General features: G+C 34.3%; 1 protein-coding gene across 1 annotated transcript in view; it reads right to left on the reverse strand.

Moving 5' to 3' along the window:
* Nucleotides 1–22104, reverse strand: part of METRNL (meteorin like, glial cell differentiation regulator) — a 72332-nt gene that overhangs the window by 11954 nt on the left and 38274 nt on the right. Inside the window, exons 2-3 of the mRNA XM_044675186.1 lie at nt 9794–9837; nt 8956–9039 (exon numbers count right to left, since the gene is read on the reverse strand). Of these exons, the coding sequence (XP_044531121.1) occupies nt 8956–9039; nt 9794–9837 (128 nt within the window). The remainder of the gene's footprint in view (nt 1–8955; nt 9040–9793; nt 9838–22104) is intronic.

Consider the following 22104-nt stretch of genomic DNA (forward strand, 5'->3'; position numbering starts at 1 on the left):
TGGCAAAATTGGGACATTAATGCATTGCTGGTGGAGTTGTGAACTGATCCAACCATTCTGGCTGGCAATTTGGAATCATGCTCAAAGGGCTATAAAAGAATGCCTACCCTTTGATCCAGCCATACCATTGTTGGGTTTGTACCCCAAAGAGATCATAGATAAACAGACTTGTACGAAAATATTTATAGCTGTGCTTTTTGTGGTGGCAAAAACCTGGATAAGGAGGGTATGTCCTTCAATTGGGGAATGGCTGAACAAACTGTGGTATATGCTGGTGATGGAATACTATTGTGCTAAAAGGAATAATAAACTAGAAGAATTCCAGGTGAACTGGAAAGACCTCCAGGAAGTGATGCAGAGTGAAAGGAGCAGAGCCAGCAGAACATTGTACACAGAGACTGATATACTATGGTAAAATCAAATGTAATGGGCTTCTGTACCAGCAGCAATACAATGACCCAGAACAATTTTGAGGGATTTATGGTAAAGAACGCTACCCACATTCAGAGGAAGGACTGCAGGAGAGGAAACATATAAGAAAAACAACTGCTTGAACGCAAGGGTCGGGGTGGACATGATTGAGGATGTGGACTTGAAACACCAATGCAACTACCAACAATTTGGAAATAGGTCTTGATCAAGGACACATGACAAAACCAGTGGAAATGTGCATCGGCCATGGGTGGGGGGATAGCAGGGGGTGAAGGGGAAAGTAGGAGCATGAATCATGTAACCATGTTAAAAATGAATATTAATAAATGTTTAAATTTTTTAAAAAAGCCTGCTCTTTAACATGTAGTTAGTTGACTGGAATCAGTCATAGAATATCTATCCATACTCCACGTTCTCTCTCCAAGGCATCTTCATTACATGTCGCCATGATTTTCCAAGGAATTAACTCCATAATATCCTCCACATGGGACAAAGAAACTATCTTCTCCCTACATCTTCCAGGTGAGAATACCATCTAAAATACTCTGAGCATTCCCCAGATCTCCATTAAATTAATCAGAATGAACAATTTAAAATGATACCAAGTTATTTTGGATCTTCCCAGTGACTTTTTAAAAAATGTTCTTTTTTTCTATTGAGGGACACATTGCAAAAGCAAAATTGCATGTATAAATATATTGGTTTTCCTTATTGTTGTCCTTTGTTCTTGAAGAGGACCCAATGGGGGATGTTTTTTGACTTGCACATGAACTGGATTTAAGTGAGGCAGAACTGCACCAAGTCACCAATCTTTCTCTTCCAGAGTCATCGAAGTCCAACATATGAAGTATCCATAGATACATACACACATGAATATACTTTAACAGGAGTTTTTATTTCATGGTCTTAATTTAAAAACCCAAGCCAATATATACACCCACAAAGTCATATATGAAGATGCATACATGAATGAACTAAATGGTGTTTGACAGAGTAAAAAATATGACATATTTAAAAATAGGATGGCATGGTACAATAGGAAAAAAAAAAGAAGAAGAACAAGAAGTCTGGTAGAGCCAGAGGTCATAAGTTAAAACCCAAGCTCTTCTTTTTACTATCCCCAAATGACCTTAGACAAGCTACTTTCCTTCCCTGTAGCTGTTTCCCTATCTATAAAATAGAGTGGGAGGATGAGGGTCTGCAGGGAGGAATAAACAGGAATTCATGTTACATTTTATGATCCCTAAGGTTCCTTTTATATCAGCATTCATTAAGTGCCTTATATGTGGCAGATACTATACTAGGCCCTAGAGGGAAGAAAGAGGGGAGAATAGGAAGGAAGGAAGGAAGGAAGGAAGGAAGGAAGGAAGGAAGGAAGGAAGGAAGGAAGAATGCCTATTCAAGAATTATGTTCTAATAAAGGAGAAGACAAGGATACATAAAAGTATATACAGAATAAATATAAAAGAATAAATACAAAGTTGTTCCATAGATGGCATTTGGAAGGAAGCATACTAGCAACTGAGAGGATCAGGGAAAGTTTCATATAGAAGGCAGTGCACACCTTCAAGGAAAAGAGGTATTTTATAAGGAAGAGTTAAAGAGGAAGAGAATTCCCATCATTGAGAATGCAAAGGCTCAGGAAATGGACTACAATGTATGTGGAACAGAAAGGTTAGTTTGGCCCATACTTTAAATAAGTGGAGAGAAGGTAGTGGGAGATGACACTAATATTCAGTAATGGCTAGAAAAATAGGTTGAAGCAAGATTGTGAAGTGCTTTAAAAGCTGAACAGAGTATTTATATTTGATACTAGAGGCAATTGGGATTCAATAGAGTTGATTGAGTAATGGAGTCACATGGCATACCTTGTTTAAAGAAAATTACTTTGGCAGGTACTGGTGTTTGAAAAGGCTTTGGGTAGGAAGACAAAATCAGGAAATTATTGCAACAATCTAGGCAAAAAATGATGAGGACTTGAACTAATGTCAGCTTTGTGAGTATAGAGAAAGGGTTGGATGCATGGACTGTTATTAAGGTAGAAACAAGATTTACAACTGAGACTGGATAAATGAAGTAAAGGAGAGCAAAAGCTACAAACCTGGAAGCTCAGAAGAATGGTGGTGCCTTTAACAGAAATAAGGAAGTTGGGAAGAGCAAACAGAATGAGAGAGGTAAGAAATTAATACAATTTTGGACATTTTGAGTTTGAGATGCCTCCAGGATATCCATTTAAATTTATTTTCAATTTAAAAATTGTTCATTTTATTATTTACTTATTTTTAACATAAAGGCAATTATGTGGTACAAAAGAGTCAGAAAGTCTCATCAAAAAGTTAGAAAGACTCTTCTTCCTGAGTTCAAATCTAGCCTCAGACATTTACTATGTAACATTGGACAAGTCATTTAACCCTATCTGTCACAATTTCCTTATCTGTAAAATGAGCTGGAGAAGGAAATAGCAAACCACACCAGTAGCTTTGCCAGAAAAGCTCAAAGAGATCATGATTAGTCAGACATGACTAAAAGACTTAAACATTCTTTTCTTTTTAAATTTTGACTTCCAAATTCTCTCCTTACCACACTAAGACAAGCAATATGATGCAATTATATATGTGAAATAATGCAAAATGTATTTCCAAATAGCCACATTTCAAAAAAAAGCAAGAAAAATAAAGTGAGAAAATTAAACTTCAATTTGCACTCAGAGTTCATCAGTTTTCTTTCTGGAGATGGATAGCATTTTTTTTTATTGTGAGTCCTTTGGAACTGTCTTGGATCATTATATTGATCAAAGTAGCCAAGCCTTTCACACAATGATCTCCTGGTTCTTCTCATTTCATTCTGCATCAGTTCATATAGGTCTTTCTGTTTGTTTATTTTTTCTGAAAACACCTCCCTTGTCATTTCCCACAGCACAATAGTCCTCCATAATATTCATATGCCACAACTTGTTTAACTATTCCCCAAATGATGAGCATCTCCTCAGTTTCCAATTCCTTATCACAACAAAAAGAGCTGATATAAATATTTTTGTGCATATATTCATTTTTCTTTTTCTTTTATCCCTTAGGTATACAAACCTAGTAACAGTAATACCTTTCAAGAAATTATTGAGGAAAACTACACAAAGATTAGAATCAGAGAGCAAAATAAAAATGGAAAGAATACACCAATCACCTCTTGAATGAGGTCCCAAAAGAATAACTCCACACAAATTCCAGAACTCCCAAGTCAAGGAGAAGATATTGTAAGCAACCAAAAGGAAATAATTCAAATACCATGGATCCACAGTCAGGATTACACAAGACAGTAGTTTCTACATTATAGGATTAGAGAGTCTAGAATGTGATATTATAGATGGCAATGGAAATAGAACTTCACCAAAAACCACTTTTCCAGCAAAACTGACCAAAATCCTTCAGGGGAGAAAATGGGTATCCAATGAAATAGAGGACTTTCAAATATTTTTGATGAAAAGACCAGAGTTAAATGGAAAATTTGACTCCCAAAAGACTTAAGAGGGGCATAAAAAGGTAAACAGGAAATAAAAATCAAAAGACATTCAATAAGGTTAAATTGTACATATGCTTCCATGGGGAGACTATTCTTGAAATGACAGAGAACTTTATCATTATTAGGGCAGTTAGGAGTATGAGTAGGCAGATGGCAAGGGTATACATTGAATATGATGGGATGATATCTTTAAAAAAAGACATGAGAAAGAGCAATGCATTGAGAAGGAGGAAGGGGAAAATAAAATGTGGTAAAGTATTATACACAAAAGAGGCATGAAAGCACTATTACAATGGAGGATTAGGGAAAGGAGCATGTGAACCTTATTCTCATCATATTTAGCTAATGGGGAAAGAACATACAAAATCAGTTGGGTATAGAAAGCTATCTTACCTGACAGGAAAGTAAAAGAGGGAAAATTTGAGGAAGTGGTGGCTGGAAACTAAACAGGAGTAAATAGTATGGAGAATAATACACAGTAATCATAAAGGTGCAAACACATAGAGAAATGAGTTGAATATAAAAGAATACAAGTCATTACCCAATTGATAAATGGCCAAAGGATATGAAAAGGCAGTTCTCAGACAAAGTAATTAAAGCTCTTTTCAGTCATGCAAAAAAATGCTCTAAATCACTACTTTTAGAGAAATGGAAATTAAAACAACTCTGAGGTACCAACCCACACCTATCAGTTTGGTTATTATGTCACAAAAGGGAAATGACAAAACTTGGAGGGGATATAGAAAAATTGAGAGACAAATGCACTATTGGGGAAGTTGTAAAGTGATTCATTCCAGAGAGCAATGCTATTACTAGGTTTGCAATCCAAAGAGCTAAAAAAACAAAAAGAAGATGGAACTATATGTACAAAAAATATTTAAAGCAGTTCTTTTTTCTGGAGGCCAAGAAACTGGAAAGGAAGGGGACATCCATGAATTGGGGAGTAGCTGAATAAGTTATAGTATATGATTATAATGTTTTGTAAGAAATGAAAAGCAAGAAGAGCTCAGAAAAACCTGAAAAATTTACTTGAACTGAATAATCAGACTCAGGAAACTATTTTACAATGGACAACTGTGAATAACTTAGCTATTCTCAGCAATACAATGATTTAAAACAATACCTAAGGATTCATGATAAAAAAAAAATGCCATCTGCTTCCAGAGAAAAAGAACTGAGAGAGTCTGACTCCAGACCAAAGCAAAGTTTTTTTTTACTTACTTTCTTAGGAAAAACCTAAGTTTTAATTCAAGTTTACATCTACAAAAGGATTAATTTGGAAAAATGTTTTACATGATTTCATATATATAAGATTGCTTACCATCTCAATCAGGGTAGAGAAGAGAGGGAGAGAATTAATTAATTGAAATTAACTGATTAATTAATTAATTAAAAATATTCTTTGAAAAATATTGGAAACTGGTTTTATACATACATATATGTATGTAAATATATATATGCATATATATATTTCCCCAATATACTTGGAGGAAAAAATAAATTAAATTAAACAAAAAAAATAAGGTAAGGTCTCCTTCTTTTCTCCTCCCTTTGTGGTCTTTCCCTCCTCCTTAGCTCCTATAGTCTCTTTTCAAGACCACAAAATTCACCTTTCCCCCATTCACATAGCTACTGCATTCACTTTGCTATGCTCCCTGTCTCTTTCCATTTTAAATATCCTCCCATGGTGAAGTCTTGTCCTGAAAAAATAAGCATTCATCTGAAGGTTAATGATACAGCCTATCTAGTAGATACTTCTATTAGATTTCGTCCTTCACCCCATCTCCTCATGTACATTTAAAAAGAAATCTCTTCTTACTAATCTCTCTATTGCTGTTACTATCCTTGTCTGTAGCATTTATTCACTTTTCATACATTTTTATTGTTTGGGGTGTTCAAGAAGTAAATAATTCCTTCACTTCTGGTATTGTTTCCAAACATGTTTCCAACTCTTCTTTATTATTAAATGTCCATATTTTGTCCTGTATAGTTAAGCCTAGATTTGCAGGATAAGTTATCTTGAGCTACATCCTGAACTCCACTGTTCTTCAAAACACATTATTCCATTCCCTACTGTGTTTTCTAGAAGGTGTAGAATAGTCTTACACCTTTCAAGTGTTCATCCTTTTATATTTGAAGGTATTTCTCCTGAAGTAAGAACATATTATTTCCTAACTGAATTGTTTAATCAATGTGTCCTAGAATTTGCGAACTTAGTAGAAGTTGTTGTTTTTCTAGAGGTGATCTGTGAATTCTTTTAATTTTTCATTGTCTATGTCTAGAAGATCTGGGCAATTCTATTCTATTATTTCCTTCATCATGGTGTTAAGGATTTTTGTCCTATCATATTCTTCTGGGAGACCTATGATCTGTAGATTGTCTCTGCACAATCTGTCTTTGAGATGAGTATGTTTTGAATGCATAAAGAGCATGTTTTCTTTTACTGTTATTGTTTTGCTTCTCATCTTCTAAGCTGTCCTTCACTTCTGTGTATTTGAATTCCCAATCTATTATGCTCTCTTTTGTTTCTTTGGTAAGATTCAGCATTACAAATTAAAAATTTTCTATTTTGTTCATGTGTTGCAGTTCCATGTTCTCCTGAAATTCTACTGAGTCCATTGCCTCATTAAGTGCTGGATCATTTCCCTTTATTGTATAGTATTTATTCATTGATGTTTTGTCTCCTTTACTATATCAGGAAGCTAATTTCCTTCTGTTGTTACTGTTTTTCTCATTGCTTTGTCGTTATCTTCAAGGTTGTTGGGTTGTTGTTTTTTTTTTCATTTTGACAACACTCATATTAAAATACAAAAACAGAAAGGACAAATTTCACTTTTCTGCCAAACAATTTATGAAAACTGATCAGTAATCTATCATTTTATTTTAATTTATATATAATTTCACAGGCTAATCTAAAGCTATTTGCTTTACTCACTTCAGTGAATTACTCCTTAGTATGTCTTAATCATTTTGAAACTAATATGCTTCTTTTTAAAAATTAAGTACTTAGTAACTACCACCACCAAAAAACATTACTAGACAAATGAATAAAATATTATGTGCAGAAACACAAATTCCAGACTGTTCACAATTTTTAAAAAAGTAAATTACATATATACACTAATATAAGCAAATACTGCTTTTGTCAGATTTGTTTTACTTGGAAACCTTTTACCTCTTGATTTTTGTGGCTTTTTAAAAATGTAATCATGGTATGTTAAATTATTCTTATTCTCTTTTCATCTCTTCATATATTTCCCTTATTTTCCTTATATTTCCAATATTTGCCATTTCTAATAATATAATCAATCTATGCATTACATTCAAATATCACAATCTATTCAGCCATTTTTCCCATTCATTGCATTTGTGTTATTTCCAGTTATTTTCTCATAACAAACAAAGCTTCCATGAATATTTTCATACATACACAGTTTTTTACCCTCTCAATCATACCTCTTGGACCTAATCCTAGTAATGGGATCCTTAGGCCTAAGCATGAACAGCTTTATAACTCTTAATTTCCATTTTATTTTCTAAAACCAAAAATTCACAGCTGCTCTAGCAATGTCATATTAGGCCTGATTCTCCATATTCCCATCAGCATTTAATTTGATTACTTTAACCCATTTGGTTCTCAGTTAATATACCAGGACCATATTTAGCGAGTTTGGCCCTTAGGCAACACAGACAATCTGCTGCCAGGACCATACCCTTTCCAAAACAGGTCCTTCCAGCTTGGTCATACTTGGTGAAACTTTTATTCCAATGCCACAACACCTCAGGAATGCAGGATTACCTTCATTGTATAATGAGTGTTAAAGTAAGACTTTTGTAGAATATTTATGCTCTCTAAGCCATTGTTGTCCCACCAGAAACTGTTTGGATTATGTATATGCTCAGGTTTAGATCTACTACTAATCTCATGCAGGCATGTGGGGGCTCTCCAGATATCTAGCTTATCTAAAGTTTCACTCCTCTCCTTAACTTCTTGTTTATTTTTTGTTTAGATTTATCTAGTTTTGAGAGGGAAAAATTAAAGTCTATCACCATTATTACTGTATTATCTATCTCATGTATATCTCATTCCTGTTTTTTTGTTTGTTTGTTTTTGGCAAATAGGGTGGTTCTTCACCTTCTTTTGGATTCTGGCTGAAATTGTTTTATCTTTGGAGTATACTTTCTGTTTTAGAGAGTTCTGAGAGGTTGTTGAAATTGGAGAAAAAGTCTAGTCCACCATCTTGATATTCACATGACCAAGAAGTTCTTTTTTTTAAAAAATAAAAACCCTTTTCTTCCATCTTAGAATCAATACTGTGTATTGGTTCCAAGGCAGAAGAGTGGTAAGGGCCAGGCAATTGGGGTTAAGTGACTTGTCCAGGGTCACATAACTGGGAAGTGTCTGAGGCCAGATTTGGACCTAGGATCTCCCATCTCTAGGCCAGTCTCTCAATCCATTGAGCTACCCAGTTGCCCCCAACCTAGAAGTTCTATCTCACTTTGTTCTAATCTTGAACTTGAACTACAAGATCAACCTGAGTCCATGGCTATCATTTGGTGTCCCTCATACATGTTTTGTTTTTTTTAATCCAGACTTGAGATTTCATTTAAATATGGAATCTCCAGTGAGGATTTTAGGGGAGACTGAGACAAACAGGGTTAATGACTTCCCCCAGGGTCACACAGTTAAAAAGTGTCTGAGGCCAGATTTGAATCCAGGTCTTCCTTTCTCTAGCCTGGCTCTCTATCCACTGAGCAATCTAGCTGCTCCAATCCTTTTTTCTACCAATACAGATGAACAACTGTTCTATTGATCATCCTATCCTCAAGCCTAGCCCTCTACATACCACATCATGATGCTTCTCAGTGCCTCTGAAACCTCAAAATTTCAATCCTATTTAAGTTACGTGGTATTATGAGCAATTTGGTTATTTGGACACATAAGCACCTTAAAGAGATCAGAGTAATGCTATTTCACAAACACTAGTAAAGTCAGCATTTACTTACCAAAGTCACTAGTGCAGACAGCTAAAAGAACTTCTGTGTCACTGCAAGGGCGACATGGAACTGTGGAAGAAAATAAATTAAATAAACCCATGAAGAGCAATTTAAAATAATTTAAGGTTTTTTTATGGAATTAGAAATGGGAAGAAGAATCTTAAGGAAAAATACAAATCTTTCCATTACTTTCAGAACAAACAGTTCCACTACTAACTCCCCTCAATGTTTTTAGATTAATATTCATAATTGGACAGATTAAATAAAGTTGAAGAGTAGGGGCAGTCAAAATTTTTTTTGGCCATATATCTCTAATAATTTATCAAAGATAGGTCAAAACAATCAAGTCTGAAATAGCCATGACAAGTATAAGAATCTTGTTTAACCAGAGGTACAACTTTTGGCAACTTCAACCATCCAGAATAGATTCCAAAAGTGGAAATGAAATAAACACTACAGGCCATCAATGTCCTAAAAATATGGCACCTTGAGTGTGCTATGATCAGTGTTGAGTATTATCACTTAAGAATTTTATAAAGGTCACTTGTGATATTCATGAACATGCTTCTCTAAATATGATCTAAGGGGGAAAAGGTGCATTTGGAGTTTGGTTGTTGTTTTTTTTTTGATGCAAAGTTGCATGTTAATCCATATTAAACAATACATTTAATCCCCAGAGCAATAATTTTTATCTAAACATGTCTTCCCTATCTAGACTTTTTGAACTCAAGGGTAAGACTTTACATTTGCCACTATTAAGTTTTAATTGTTCCTTAAGGTAGGCCCAATATTTTAGCCTGTCAAAATCTTTTTGATCCGAATCCTATTATCTAATATCTTAGCTATCCTTCCCTACTTTCTGTCATCTGAAACTGATAAGCATTACTATGACTTCATCCAAATTATTGATAAAAATGATTAAATAGCACAGGGTCTAGCAGCATAGGTATAGATGCCTGAGATACTCTAATATAGACTCTTATTCAAGTTCAATCTAATCATTCAACAAGTTGTGAACCCATAAATTGCATTATCATCTGAAGTAAATATCACCATCTTATCTAAAATATAAAATTTTGTTAAATGCTTACTAAAATCTACATATTCTATTGACTATAGCAGTGGTATACCAAAGTCAAATAAAAATGGGGGAAAGGGTGCTATTAATCCATACATAAGGATCCTATAGCCCACATATTGACTTAATAATAAAATGTAATATTCATTTTTATTGATTTTGTTAAATATTTCTCAATTAAAATTTAATCTGGTTCAGGCCTAATTTGGGATATATTTGACATCTCTGGTCTATAGCATTATCATGATCTCAATTGCATCCCTTTTCTTTATTTGCCACTATGTTTCCCATCCCATCCTCATTTCTGGCTTCTCCATTAAAAATTAAGCTCCCTGAGAGTAGAGACTAGCTTGTTGGTTTGTATTTCTATCACCAGGGTTTAACATGGTGCTTGACACATAGAAAGCACTTAATAGGGGGCAGCTGAGTGGCTTAGTGGGTTGACAGCCAGGCCTAGAGATGGGAGATCGTAGGTTCAAATCTGGCCTCAGACACTTCCCAGCCGTGTGACCCTGGGCAAGTCACTTGACCCCCATTGCCTAGCCCTTACCACTCTTCTCCCATCTCTAGGCCTGGCTTTCAATCCACTGAGCCCCCAAAAAAATTTTTTAAAGAAAGCACTTAATTAATTATAATTATAGCAATAAATTATAAATAAATAAATTGATTTAACTATATTTGTGACAACAGATGTCTGGGGTCATGAGTTTCTAGGGCTAAAAGAACCCCCCTTTTGGTTCTAGGAACATTCTCTAGCAAATAGAGAGCTATCATTGATTGCTAAACCCCAGATCAATCTGTGGAGACTGATATGAATGAGAGAGTTCCCCAAAGGGTACTTAATCAATACACATTTCTTGTTTCTTTCTTCAAAATCTGGGATAGTTTAACTAACTTTCTACAGTCATTTTCTTCCTGACCACTTGCTCTCCCTTCTTTTCAAATTGATTTCATTTAAAGGTATCCTATATTCCCAAATCCAGTGTTTCTAAGTGGGTATAAAATAATGAACTCATTAGTAGATTTGCCATGTTTCATAAAAAATGCCTACCACAAACCAACCTACATTTTTTTGAAGAGTAGGCATTCCATTATATTTATCTTGCTAGGCCTGTCTTCATAGGTCTGATAAATTAAAAAGTATCCAGCATCCTCTCCTAATTTAAGAGTGGAGGGATAGGAGGGAAGAAGAAAAAGAATCTCAAGTTTATGTTTTGCTTTGTGTATATGTGGATTTTTAAAAATGTTTTCTTAGCATAGTAGAACAAAGCAATGTAAAGCAATGATCTAATATTATGCAACCTGAATTTCCTATTAGGGAGGTGACCTTAGTACAGCAAGTAAACTATATTGCCTAATAGTCAGAATTAGTGGGTGGAACATCAGCAATTTTGCCGTGACTCACTAGCTATTTTTTTCCTTACTCACTGACTTCTATTAAGTTAACAGAAAAAGAAAAAAACACAAAACATGAGTAACTTGTTTGATTGCTTTCAATCTCAACACTTTAATTAAGTATGCTAATAAAAGGCAACATTTTACTAGATTTCCCCAAAGCTCAAACATCTCTAATTTATTGAAGGCATCATTCTGATCCTTGTTTTGCTGCTGTCAGATTCATTGGGAATTGTATTTATGAATTTTGACAGCTTGACCTGAAGTCATCTGAAGCAGTACCTACCTCTAAAGCAGGGGTTAAAAAAGTCTCTCTCTCTTTCTTCTCCCAATGTGAAAGAGATTGAAATTGCATCACAAGCTTACAGTCATGATACAGCTGCTTTGAATGATGTGTTCTCTGATCCTGATGCTAATCATAAGAAGAATGAGTATAATATTTATTAACCATAATAGCTTTCAGTTTTTCCTAAGGGTAGAAAGGACTTCCCTATGAAAGAGTCTTTGAAGACCTTAATTATCTTAATTCAAACTCAAGAAGTTTTTATCTTACTTACATCTGACATGTATGTAATCCTCAGTCCTACTTGGTCCCTCTATCATGAGGGGAGGAGAAAAAAGCATCAGTGGCAAATCCAAAAAACCAGAGATGACCCTGAGACCTATTCTTAATCTGGTTTGTCCAAAGTTATACCCATTGTCTGTTGCTGCATCTACTTGCCTAAGCAAAAGTCTGTACAATGAACCCACAAGTAAATGAGTTGTACCCATAGCTATATCTGCTTTCCACTTGAAGTCTGAGTTAGGTATTAGAGTGAAAAGGAAACTAGCACATACCTGGAGATGCTTAATGGGGTAAAATGGGGTAGAGTTGGAGATGAGAGATGGAGAATGAGATAACTTGGGATGAAGAGCATCGTATCGCTTTCTATATTAACAAAACTATTAAAAAAACTAACTATTATGATTTAGTCATTTTTGATTATATATAAATATCACAACATTCCTTCAGATGCTTTTTTGTTTTTTTCAGACAAACGAAGTTTTCAACAGCAGGCTATCTACCTAGAGTTTTCATTTAGTATTCCTCTGGCCTAAATATCCAACTCTTCATTGAACTAATACGAATATGACTAACTGGAAGTTTCATAAAGGACTCTGTCCATTGTCTTAAAGATTATGAAAGTGAGGGCCACTAATCCAATCTCCAATCTCCTCCAAAAATCTGGGTTGCCTCACAAAATAAACCATGTGAAAATATATGATTTGTCACTTGTTTATTTGGGTATGTGTTTTGGGGTTTGGGTTCAATAAGATTATTCTGGAGGAGGGAAATAAAAAGATAATGCAGACCTGAAAATAAAATATAACTTTAAAATTGCTAAGATAATGAAAAATAAAGATTATGAAATGCTCTAGGCTTCAAGAATGAGAACAAATTCCATTTCCTCTTTTATATGAAAAGAGAGATTGGTAAAAGTTCTTAAGCAGGGGTTTATCGTGTTGTGAAATTTTAACACTAGCCTGTCCAGACAACTTTGATTTTAAAGCAAAAGATTTTATTTCTGAACTTCTGAACCATATCTCTATGAAGTAATGGGTGGAATCTTCCCTACAATGCTGGGAAATATATACTGGTGTTCTGTGGCTGTTCTGAAAACAGTATCCTGATTCCCTGTGTCCAGAAAACTCACCTCTGACCCAGCCTAAAGTTGGAGTCTGCCAAATCAGAAGGTCTCAGAAAAGTGACATCACTAGCAGTATAGAAAGAACTTTGGAAAGGAAGTAGGACTCTTTTGCCTCAGAACCATAGAGAAGGAGGTGGTTAGGAGAGTGCTGGTATGACTACAAATGTGACTTGGGGGAAGAAGACTAGTAGAGTGCCAGCATAGGCAAGTGCTGGCTAGGGGAGCTCCCCCAACACACATATATGGTCAGGCTCAGAAGAGAGTGCTGGCTAGTTGGCAGTCTGGCAATGAAGATAGCACAGTCAGCTATTGGAGGAGGTTTATGAAGAGAATAACCAGGCACATATGGCTAGTGCTCTTTCTTTCTCTGGTCTGCTTTTAATTAATTAAAAAATAATTATACATTAAGATAAAACCTCCAGAGAATTTTAATCTCAGCAATGTTAAAAGGGATATCGTAGGAGTAACTATAGTTTGGAAGACTGGTGAAAGAGTTTAGAAGCAGGGAAACCAGTGAGAAGGTTATCAAAATATTCTCAAGCTAATAAAACAGCTAAGAAATTCATCTTATATTTCACATACACATAAAAGAAACCCAAATGAGACCATTCATTGAAACTCCTCTTTTTCCTTTCTTCCACATTTTACATCATTCAGATATTTTCCTCCACTATATTTTCCTTTACCCAGGTATATTTTTTTACATTCATAATTGAAGATAATGCTATATTTTTATGGACTTCTGGGTCATGTCACTAACAAGATGGAAGACTAGACACTTCTTCTGTTCTTCAAAACCTCTTGAACTTCTCCAAAATAAGAATTAGGCACCAGAGACAAGGGTGTTTCAACTCTCGCCATGATCTAGGCCATCAAGAACCAAAACAAGGTAAAAAAATTAGAGAAGGCTAATCTCTAACATATTTATTTGGTAATCCTCTATCAGCCACCATAATGATCCCACAAACTGGCCAAAAGTTTGGAAGAGCCAAACCTCATCTTCACTCTTTGAAGATCCAAACAGAAGTACAACAGCAGCAGAGAGTAATAGCACTCTGTGCTTCAACAGAGTCCAACCAGAGAACAGAACAGAAGGAAGAGGAGTAGGATCATATCCACACTTGCAACAGAATTCAGCTTTATATTTTGACTCTCTTCTTTTCTCCCATAGTTCCTTCAATATCCATACTTCAAACATTAGAAATTTACTGAAACTGTGATAGCAATATGGCAGCACTCTGTGATATTCAGCTAGAGAATTGAGAAACAGCAGGAACTAGAGGAGGACTGGCTATAATGGCACTTTACTAAGCCTGAGGAAAAGTGCTCAACATCTATCTACGGCAGGTTTTGACCATCCTGAAGTCACCTAAGGCACAAATAAAGGATGGTGATCCATGAATTGTCCAACACAAGATGAGGCTGAGATCAAGGCCATAGGAAAATAGTCATCAAAGTAGAAGGGGTCAGAAAGTAAATAAAAGGGGAACATAAGGGAAAAAAAGGCCCAAAATAGTAAAGTTATGATTAAAATTCTCTGGAGTTTGTCTAATAATTTATAATTATTTATTAGTAAAAGTTAGTGAGAAATCACGTGATCACCAGGCCATATCTAGTTAATCTATATTTTGAAGATATGTCTCTATTTCTTTGTATTCTTAGGTTTGTCAGAATAAAACTGTGAATTGTAGGTTCTGATTATTCTTTATATTCTTCTAGTTTCATTTTGACTTCGCTTTGGTAGTTTGGTGTTTTGTAGATTGACCAAAGGTTTTATCAGTTTTATTAGTCTTTTAAAAGAATTGGTTTTTAATTTTTTGAACATTTCTGTAGTTAAAAAATTTTTTTTACTTGATGTTGCCTCTACATTTTAATGTCTCTTATTTTATGCTTTTCTTTTTAGGATTATCTATTTGTTGGATTTCTAATTTAAAAAAAAAACACAGTGGCAAGTCTTACCAAAGAAACAAAAGAGAGAATAACTAAAAAGGAATACAAATACATAGAAGCAAAGGACAATGAAGAAAAAATAGAGGCAAAAGGCAGTAACATTCAAAGAAAACATAACTCAGTACAAGGGAAAAGTGTTCATTTTAAAGACAAAATATGTAGAAACAAAGTAAAGATCTCCTGGATCATGACAAATCAAAAAACCTCAACACTTTAATGTAAGGGAGGGAAAACTGACCAGAACTTCTGAACTCAGAAAACAGAAGTACAATCAAAAGAATCAGAAATAAGTTCCAGAAGAAAAAACCCCTCTAAGTTAGTGATGGGCAAACTACAGCCTGCAGGCTAGATGTGGGCCCCTGAAATGTTCCATCCCACCGAGACATTATTCCTAATCAGACAAATACAATGAGTAGGATACAATACAATGAAACTTTGAAAAAGTTGCCTTAGAAACAGACTGACAGATGAGCATTTCCTTTCCTTTGGACCCTCTTTAAAAAGTTTGCCCATCACTGCTCTAAGCTGTAAATGCTAAGATGTAGAAAAAGTAGCTAAATTTAGCAATTATATCGAGAAGCAACAAATTCTGCAAGTGATCAGGAGAAAAAGCTTCAAAAAGGAAAAGTAAATTTGAATACACACTAGAATTTGATTAGTACAAGACAAGATTAGTACCCAGGAGAAAATGCAAGAAAAATGAAATAATGTGTTCTAAAAAGCAATGGTGCTAAAGATGCAGACCAAGGTGGTCTACCTGGAAAAGCTGAGCTTAACTATTAATGAAAAAGATTAATATGATCAAGAGTGAAGCAAGGATGCCCACTATCATTCAAAACTGTATAGAAGTGCTAGCTATAGCAATAAGAGAAGAAAAAGAAATGGAAGAAATTAGAATCAGCAATAAGGAAACAAAACCATCACTCTTTGCAGATTGTATGATGGTATACTTTGAACATCCCAGAGAAAATCAACTAAAAAAACTAAATGAAATAATTTAGCAGAGTTGTAGGATACAAAATAAACCCACATAAATCATCAGCATTCCTATATGTTACCAACAAAATCTGGTACTGAGAAAGAGAAATTTCATTTAAAATAATTGTAAAGAATATAAAAGACCTAGAGGTCAACCTGCCAAGACAAACCTAGGAACTATATTAACACAATTACAAAACACTTTTCACACAAATAAACTCAGATCTAAATAATTGGGAAAACATTAATTGCTCGTGGGCAGCCTGAACCAATATAATGAGAATGATAATTCTGCCTAAATTAACTTACTTTTTCAGTGCCATACCAAACCACCAAAAATTATTTCATTGTGCTAGAAAAAATAACAACAAAATTCACCTGGAAGAACAAAAGGTCAAAAATATAAAAGGAATTAATGAGGAAAATGTGAAGAAAGGTGGTCTAGCTGTACCAGATCTCAAACTGTATTATAAAATAGTAATCATCAAAATAATCTAGTGCCAGCTAAGAAACAGAGTAGTGGTTCAGTGGAATAAGTTAGGTACACAATACACACAGTAAAAGTATATAGTAATCTAGTGTTTGAAAAACCCAACGATCCAAAAAGTGACAAGAACTCACTTTTTGACAAAAATTGCTGGGAAAATTGTAAAATGGTACGGAAGAAAAGAGGTATGGACCAACACCTCACATCATATACCAAGCTATGACCAAATGAGTTCATGACTTACCAATAGTTCCCAAACTTTTTTGGCCTACTGCCTCCTTTGCAGAAAAATATTTTTTCAGGGGGCCCGCATCTAGCCTGCAGGCTGTAGTTTGCCCATCACTAACTTAGAGGGGTTTTTTCTTCTGGAACTTATTTCTGATTCTTTTGATTGTACTTCTGTTTTCTGAGTTCGGAAGTTCTGGTCAGTTTTCCCTCCCTTACATTAAAGGGTTGAGGTTTTTTGACTTGTCATGATCCAGGAGATCTTTACTTTGTTTCTACATATTTTGTCTTTAAAATGAACACTTTTCCCTTGTACTGAGTTATGTTTTCTTTGAATGTTACTGCCTTTTGCCCCTATTTTTTCTTCATTGTCCTTTGCTTCTATGTATTTGTATTCCTTTTTAGTTATTCTCTCTTTTGTTTCTTTGGTAAGACTTGCCACTGTGTTTTTTGATTTTGTGATTTGGTTTTGTTTGTGCAAAACTTTTTTTTTAATTTAATGTAATCAAAAAAAGAGAGCTCATAAAGAGGTTTCTTCCTAAGAAAGAGATACAAATAAACATCAAAGTCAAATAAAAGTGATTGCTGAGAAATAGACCCGAAACCTTATGGACTAAACCTTATAATATGATTACAACATTCAATGTTATTTTGTTTTGTTTTGTTTTTGTGGAACTAATCTATAGAATGGGAGAGTGTGCAAAAGTGGGAAGGAGAAACAGAAGACAAAGATTAATATGTGATACACCCTAATCAAATCAAGGGCTAACAATGAAGGAAAAATAAATCCTGAAGTTTCTCAGGAAATAAAGAGTCCACAGGAGAATGGAAGAGAAGACAAAGGGAAGGATGGAAAAGGGGAGAAATCTTGTTTCTGTGATGGGAGATGTAGTACTAATGAATGCTTCTATAAAACACAGGAGATATAAAGAGAAATAGGCCTTACTGTGTGACCCTGGGAAAGTCACTTAACCTCAGTCGTTTAGCCCTTCCTGCTCTTCTGTCTTATCATTGACACTTAGTATTGATTCTAAGACAGAAGGTAAGGATTTTAAAAGGAGAGAAAGAGAGAAATGGGACCTTACCATGGATATGGTCTGCAAGGATTTGGTGTTTTAAGAAACCACTCATCCTTCCTCAGGAGGATAATCAGAGCTTCTGGGGGTAACTCACATACAAAGAAGTGGGAATACACAATCAGAGGAAGATTTCCAGAAAAATGGGGAAGAAAATAACCAAGGATAGGGCAAAGGTTAATGATGAAAGGAAAAATCAGAGAGAAGATTCCTACCATGGGTGATATACTCACCTACAGCAACATATGTTTCTAAGAGTAAGACACAATAGAAAAAAGTGGGCTTGGTGGCAAGATCTACAAAGTAAAAACAGAAAGTGAATACTCAAAATAGGTACTTCAACGGTTCTAATTCCATGAAAAATAGAGTTAGATAAGAAAGGAAGAAATTAGTATAAGGGTCATGAATCAAAGAATGAAGGTCTAGAATAGACAGAAAAGGAAAATAAAAAATGAAGAAAATGAGAAAAAGAAATTCCTTTTATAAAATGGAACAGAAAATGAATTTTTAACATTAACAAATAAAACAAATGGAAAAGGAAAGAAAGAGGAATTTATTAGAATAATTAATGAAAGGGGAAAATGGAGAACTAAATAACTAAATAAAAGCAAGCAAGAAAAGGAACTAATAAGTAAAACTCCAAAACTAGTGAAAGAGGTAATAAATGGGAAAGAGGCATCTTGAGTGTAAAATGAAGAAAACCAAAGGAAATAGAGTTGCCTCAAAATAGATCAAGCTAAAATAACGCAAGGGACATAATACACACTTTGTAGAGGAAGAGGTTAAAAAAAATAGATAAATGAAGGAAAATATAAACCTAACTCTCATATCTTTCATTGTGAATGGATTAAACAAAGAAAAAAGAAACAGGTTAGATAAGAAAAAAAGTATATAACTGTGTTATATAATTAGAGCACAGATGTTAAACATATACTTTATAGATTATAATGCAGTTAAAATAGTAATAAGCAAAAACAAAAGGTAAAATCAAATCCTAAAAATTGAGTGGGTCAATGAAAACAAACCAAAAAATTGATTAGTAATTATGTGAAAGAAAATGATAATGATTAAACAACATACCCAAATTTCTGGGATGCAGCTAAAGTAGTCCTCAGGAAAAAAATCAAATCCCTACAAATATACATTAACAAAACAGAAAAAGAGATGATTAATTAACAGAATATGCATTTTTAAAATTGGAAAGCTAACAAATAGATTATCCTAAAAAGAAAAGCATAAAACAAGAGACATTAAAATTTAGAGGAGAAATAAAGTAAAAAATTTGTTTAAACTACAGAAATGTTCGAAACATTTAAAAGCTAATTCTTTTAAAAGACTAATAAAACTGATAAACCTTTGGCCAATCTACAAAACACCAAACTACCAAAGTGAAATCAAAATGAAACTAGAAGAATATAAAGAATAATCAGAACCTACAATTCACAGTTTTATTCTGACAAACCTGAGACTACAAAGAATTCTTCAAATTCAACAAAGAATACAAAGACATATCTTCAAAATATAAAATAACCAGACTAAAGACAAAATAGAGATCTTAAATAATCCACCCATAGAAAAGGAACCACAAAGGAAAAAACTCCTGGTTTTGATTAATTCAAAGCGAATTCTATCAAAGTTTTAATGACCAATTCATACCTATGTTGCACAAATTATCATAAACAACTGAGAAAATACCTTGCAAGAATTTTTTTATGAGACAAATATCCCTAATACCTAAACCAGAGAAGAAGTAAACTAAAGAATGAGAACTATAAGACCAGTATCATTAATGAGTATCAATTCAAAAATATTAAATAAAGTCCTGTTGAAAAGACTACATCAATTTATTTAAGAAATCATTCATGCTGACCAAGGTAGGTTAATACCAGGGATGCAGGAATAATTCAACATTAGGAAAACCATCAACATAATCATATTAAAAATGAAACCATCCAAACCAGTGATTTAAATTGATTTTGGAATTGTATAGCCAACAAAAAGATGACATTTTACCAGCCTAAAACAACTTAGAATATTGGAAGGAGAGGGGTATAGTGGGGTAGACAGTGGGGTAGAGAGGCTGACTCAGAGGTCACATGGAAGTAAAATGGTCTATAGGTCTTGGAGGAGATGATAGCAGCAGCGATAGCAGCTTCAAGAATTCTCAAGCCAGAGATGGTAAGGACATTGGGCAACTGGTCAAAAAGGGATTATAAGGGACTACTGTACTAACACTGGGCATAAGACTGAGTACTGTTTGGCAAGTCCATTGCCTATACCCACCTTGAGGTGAAAGTTCCAAGGTAGAGAGGATAGCTTTTGAGAACAGGGGCCCTTAAGAGCAATACTGCTTGAGGCTGGAAGGGATAAGGGTCTTTTCCTAGGTATTCAGACCAGGAGAGTGGTGACCCTAGCTCTCTCCAGATGCCACCATTTTGAAAACATCAAAACTTGTAATCCTTCAATACTAGCTCTGAAAACAGTAATGAGGAATATATTCTGAAGCTTAAGACAGTGCCTCCCCTTATCATCCCCAAAATAGAATCTAAGTAAAATGTAAGGTTCAAAGTCAAGAAATAGGCTGGAAAAATAAACAAACAATAAATCTATAGCAATAGGGAATATCAAGATACAAACTCAGAAGACGATAACATAAAAATACTTGCAAACAAAAAAAAGAGAGAATTGGACAGAAGACCAAAAAGAATTTCTGGAAGACCTTTAAAAAAAGTTTGTAAAATTAAATAAGTAGTAAATGAAATTTTGGGAAACAAAATGAGAACAGATGCAATAAAATTATGAAAAGAAAATTAACAGCTTGGTAAGAGAAGTCCAAAAAATATTGAAGAAAATAATACCTTTTAAAACAGAATTGATCATATGGCAAAAGATACAAAGCCTCAATGAAAGAAGTCCTTAGAAAACACAATTGAACAAATGGGAAAAGTTACAAAAGCTCACTGCTGAAAATAATTCTTTAAAAATTAAAATTGGGCAAGTAGAAGCTAATGATTCCATGAGACATCAAGAAAGAACAAAACAAAATCAAAAGAGAAAAAATAAAAGAAAATATGAAATATCTCCTTGGAAAAAACAATTAACATAGAGAATAAATCAAAGAGAGATGATTTAAGAATTATTGGACCACCTGAAAGTCATGATAAAAAAAAAAGCCTAGATTTCCTATTACAAGAAATTATCAAGGAATATATCTTCATATTGTAGAACCAGAGGATAAAATAGTTATTGAAAGAATCTACCAATCATGTCTTCTTTAAAAACCTTCCTTCCTTAAAAACCTAACCTTCTGTCTTAGTATTATTTCTAAGACAAAAGAGTGGCAAAGGTTAGGCAATTTGGGTTAACTGACTTGCCCAGGGTCACACAGATAGGACGTGTCTGAGGCTACATTTGAACCCAGATCCTCCAGGCTCTAGGCCTGGCTCTCTCTTCACTCTGCTATCTAGCTGCGCCCACCTTTTTTTTTTTAGGATTTTATAACATTTATTAGAGTTACTTGGATAGATTAGAGTTACTTGGATAGATACCCAGCATGGTCACCAGAGAAAGAGAGATGACACTTCCTCATTTTATTCTTTTTAACCACTCCTTTCACATCCAGTTCAAATTCAGTCATATCCAGATCAGGTGTGTTGGCCACAATCTCATGACTATGTGAGGTAAGTGGGTGCCTAGCCTAGGTGACATAAGAGAAGTAGCTCTAGGAGCACAAAGATACAGGTACAACCCCATGTCTGATCCTGGGAGAGGATTCCCTTCACACAATCCCTGCTTCGATTCTTTGTTAGATCAACATATTAAATCTCCTCATTTGGGTTTTCTAGGAGATTAACATGTCAGGTCTCCCCAATGAATCATTCCACATATGTAGTTTATAACTTCTAAAGATTTTCTTACTAGAGGTATATAAAATATTGCACTTTACATAGAGGGAATTGCAACAATTTGGGGATAAGAGAGAAAAAAAGAAAAAGGGGAAAGAAAACAAAAAATGATTGATTGACAAAAAGCCAGTTAGAGAGCACTCCTCTTTGGCATGAGTTTACATTCAGAATAAATAATAGGTTCAGTCCCCTTTAATTCAGTTCATTTTATCCCAAAATTCACTCTGATCTTTTGATGTAGTTTGTGATTTCTGAGGTAATCCTTATGACATCTTCTCCAGAAGATTGATTTTCTTGATGCAGGGTGTTGGCAATTTTCTTTTCCTAAAATTGCTTTCAAAGACCTTAAACCTTGATTTTAAAATAATTATACAAT

This window comes from Gracilinanus agilis, chromosome 4 (assembly GCF_016433145.1).
Source record: "Gracilinanus agilis isolate LMUSP501 chromosome 4, AgileGrace, whole genome shotgun sequence".
Classification (NCBI taxonomy): domain Eukaryota; kingdom Metazoa; phylum Chordata; class Mammalia; order Didelphimorphia; family Didelphidae; genus Gracilinanus; species Gracilinanus agilis.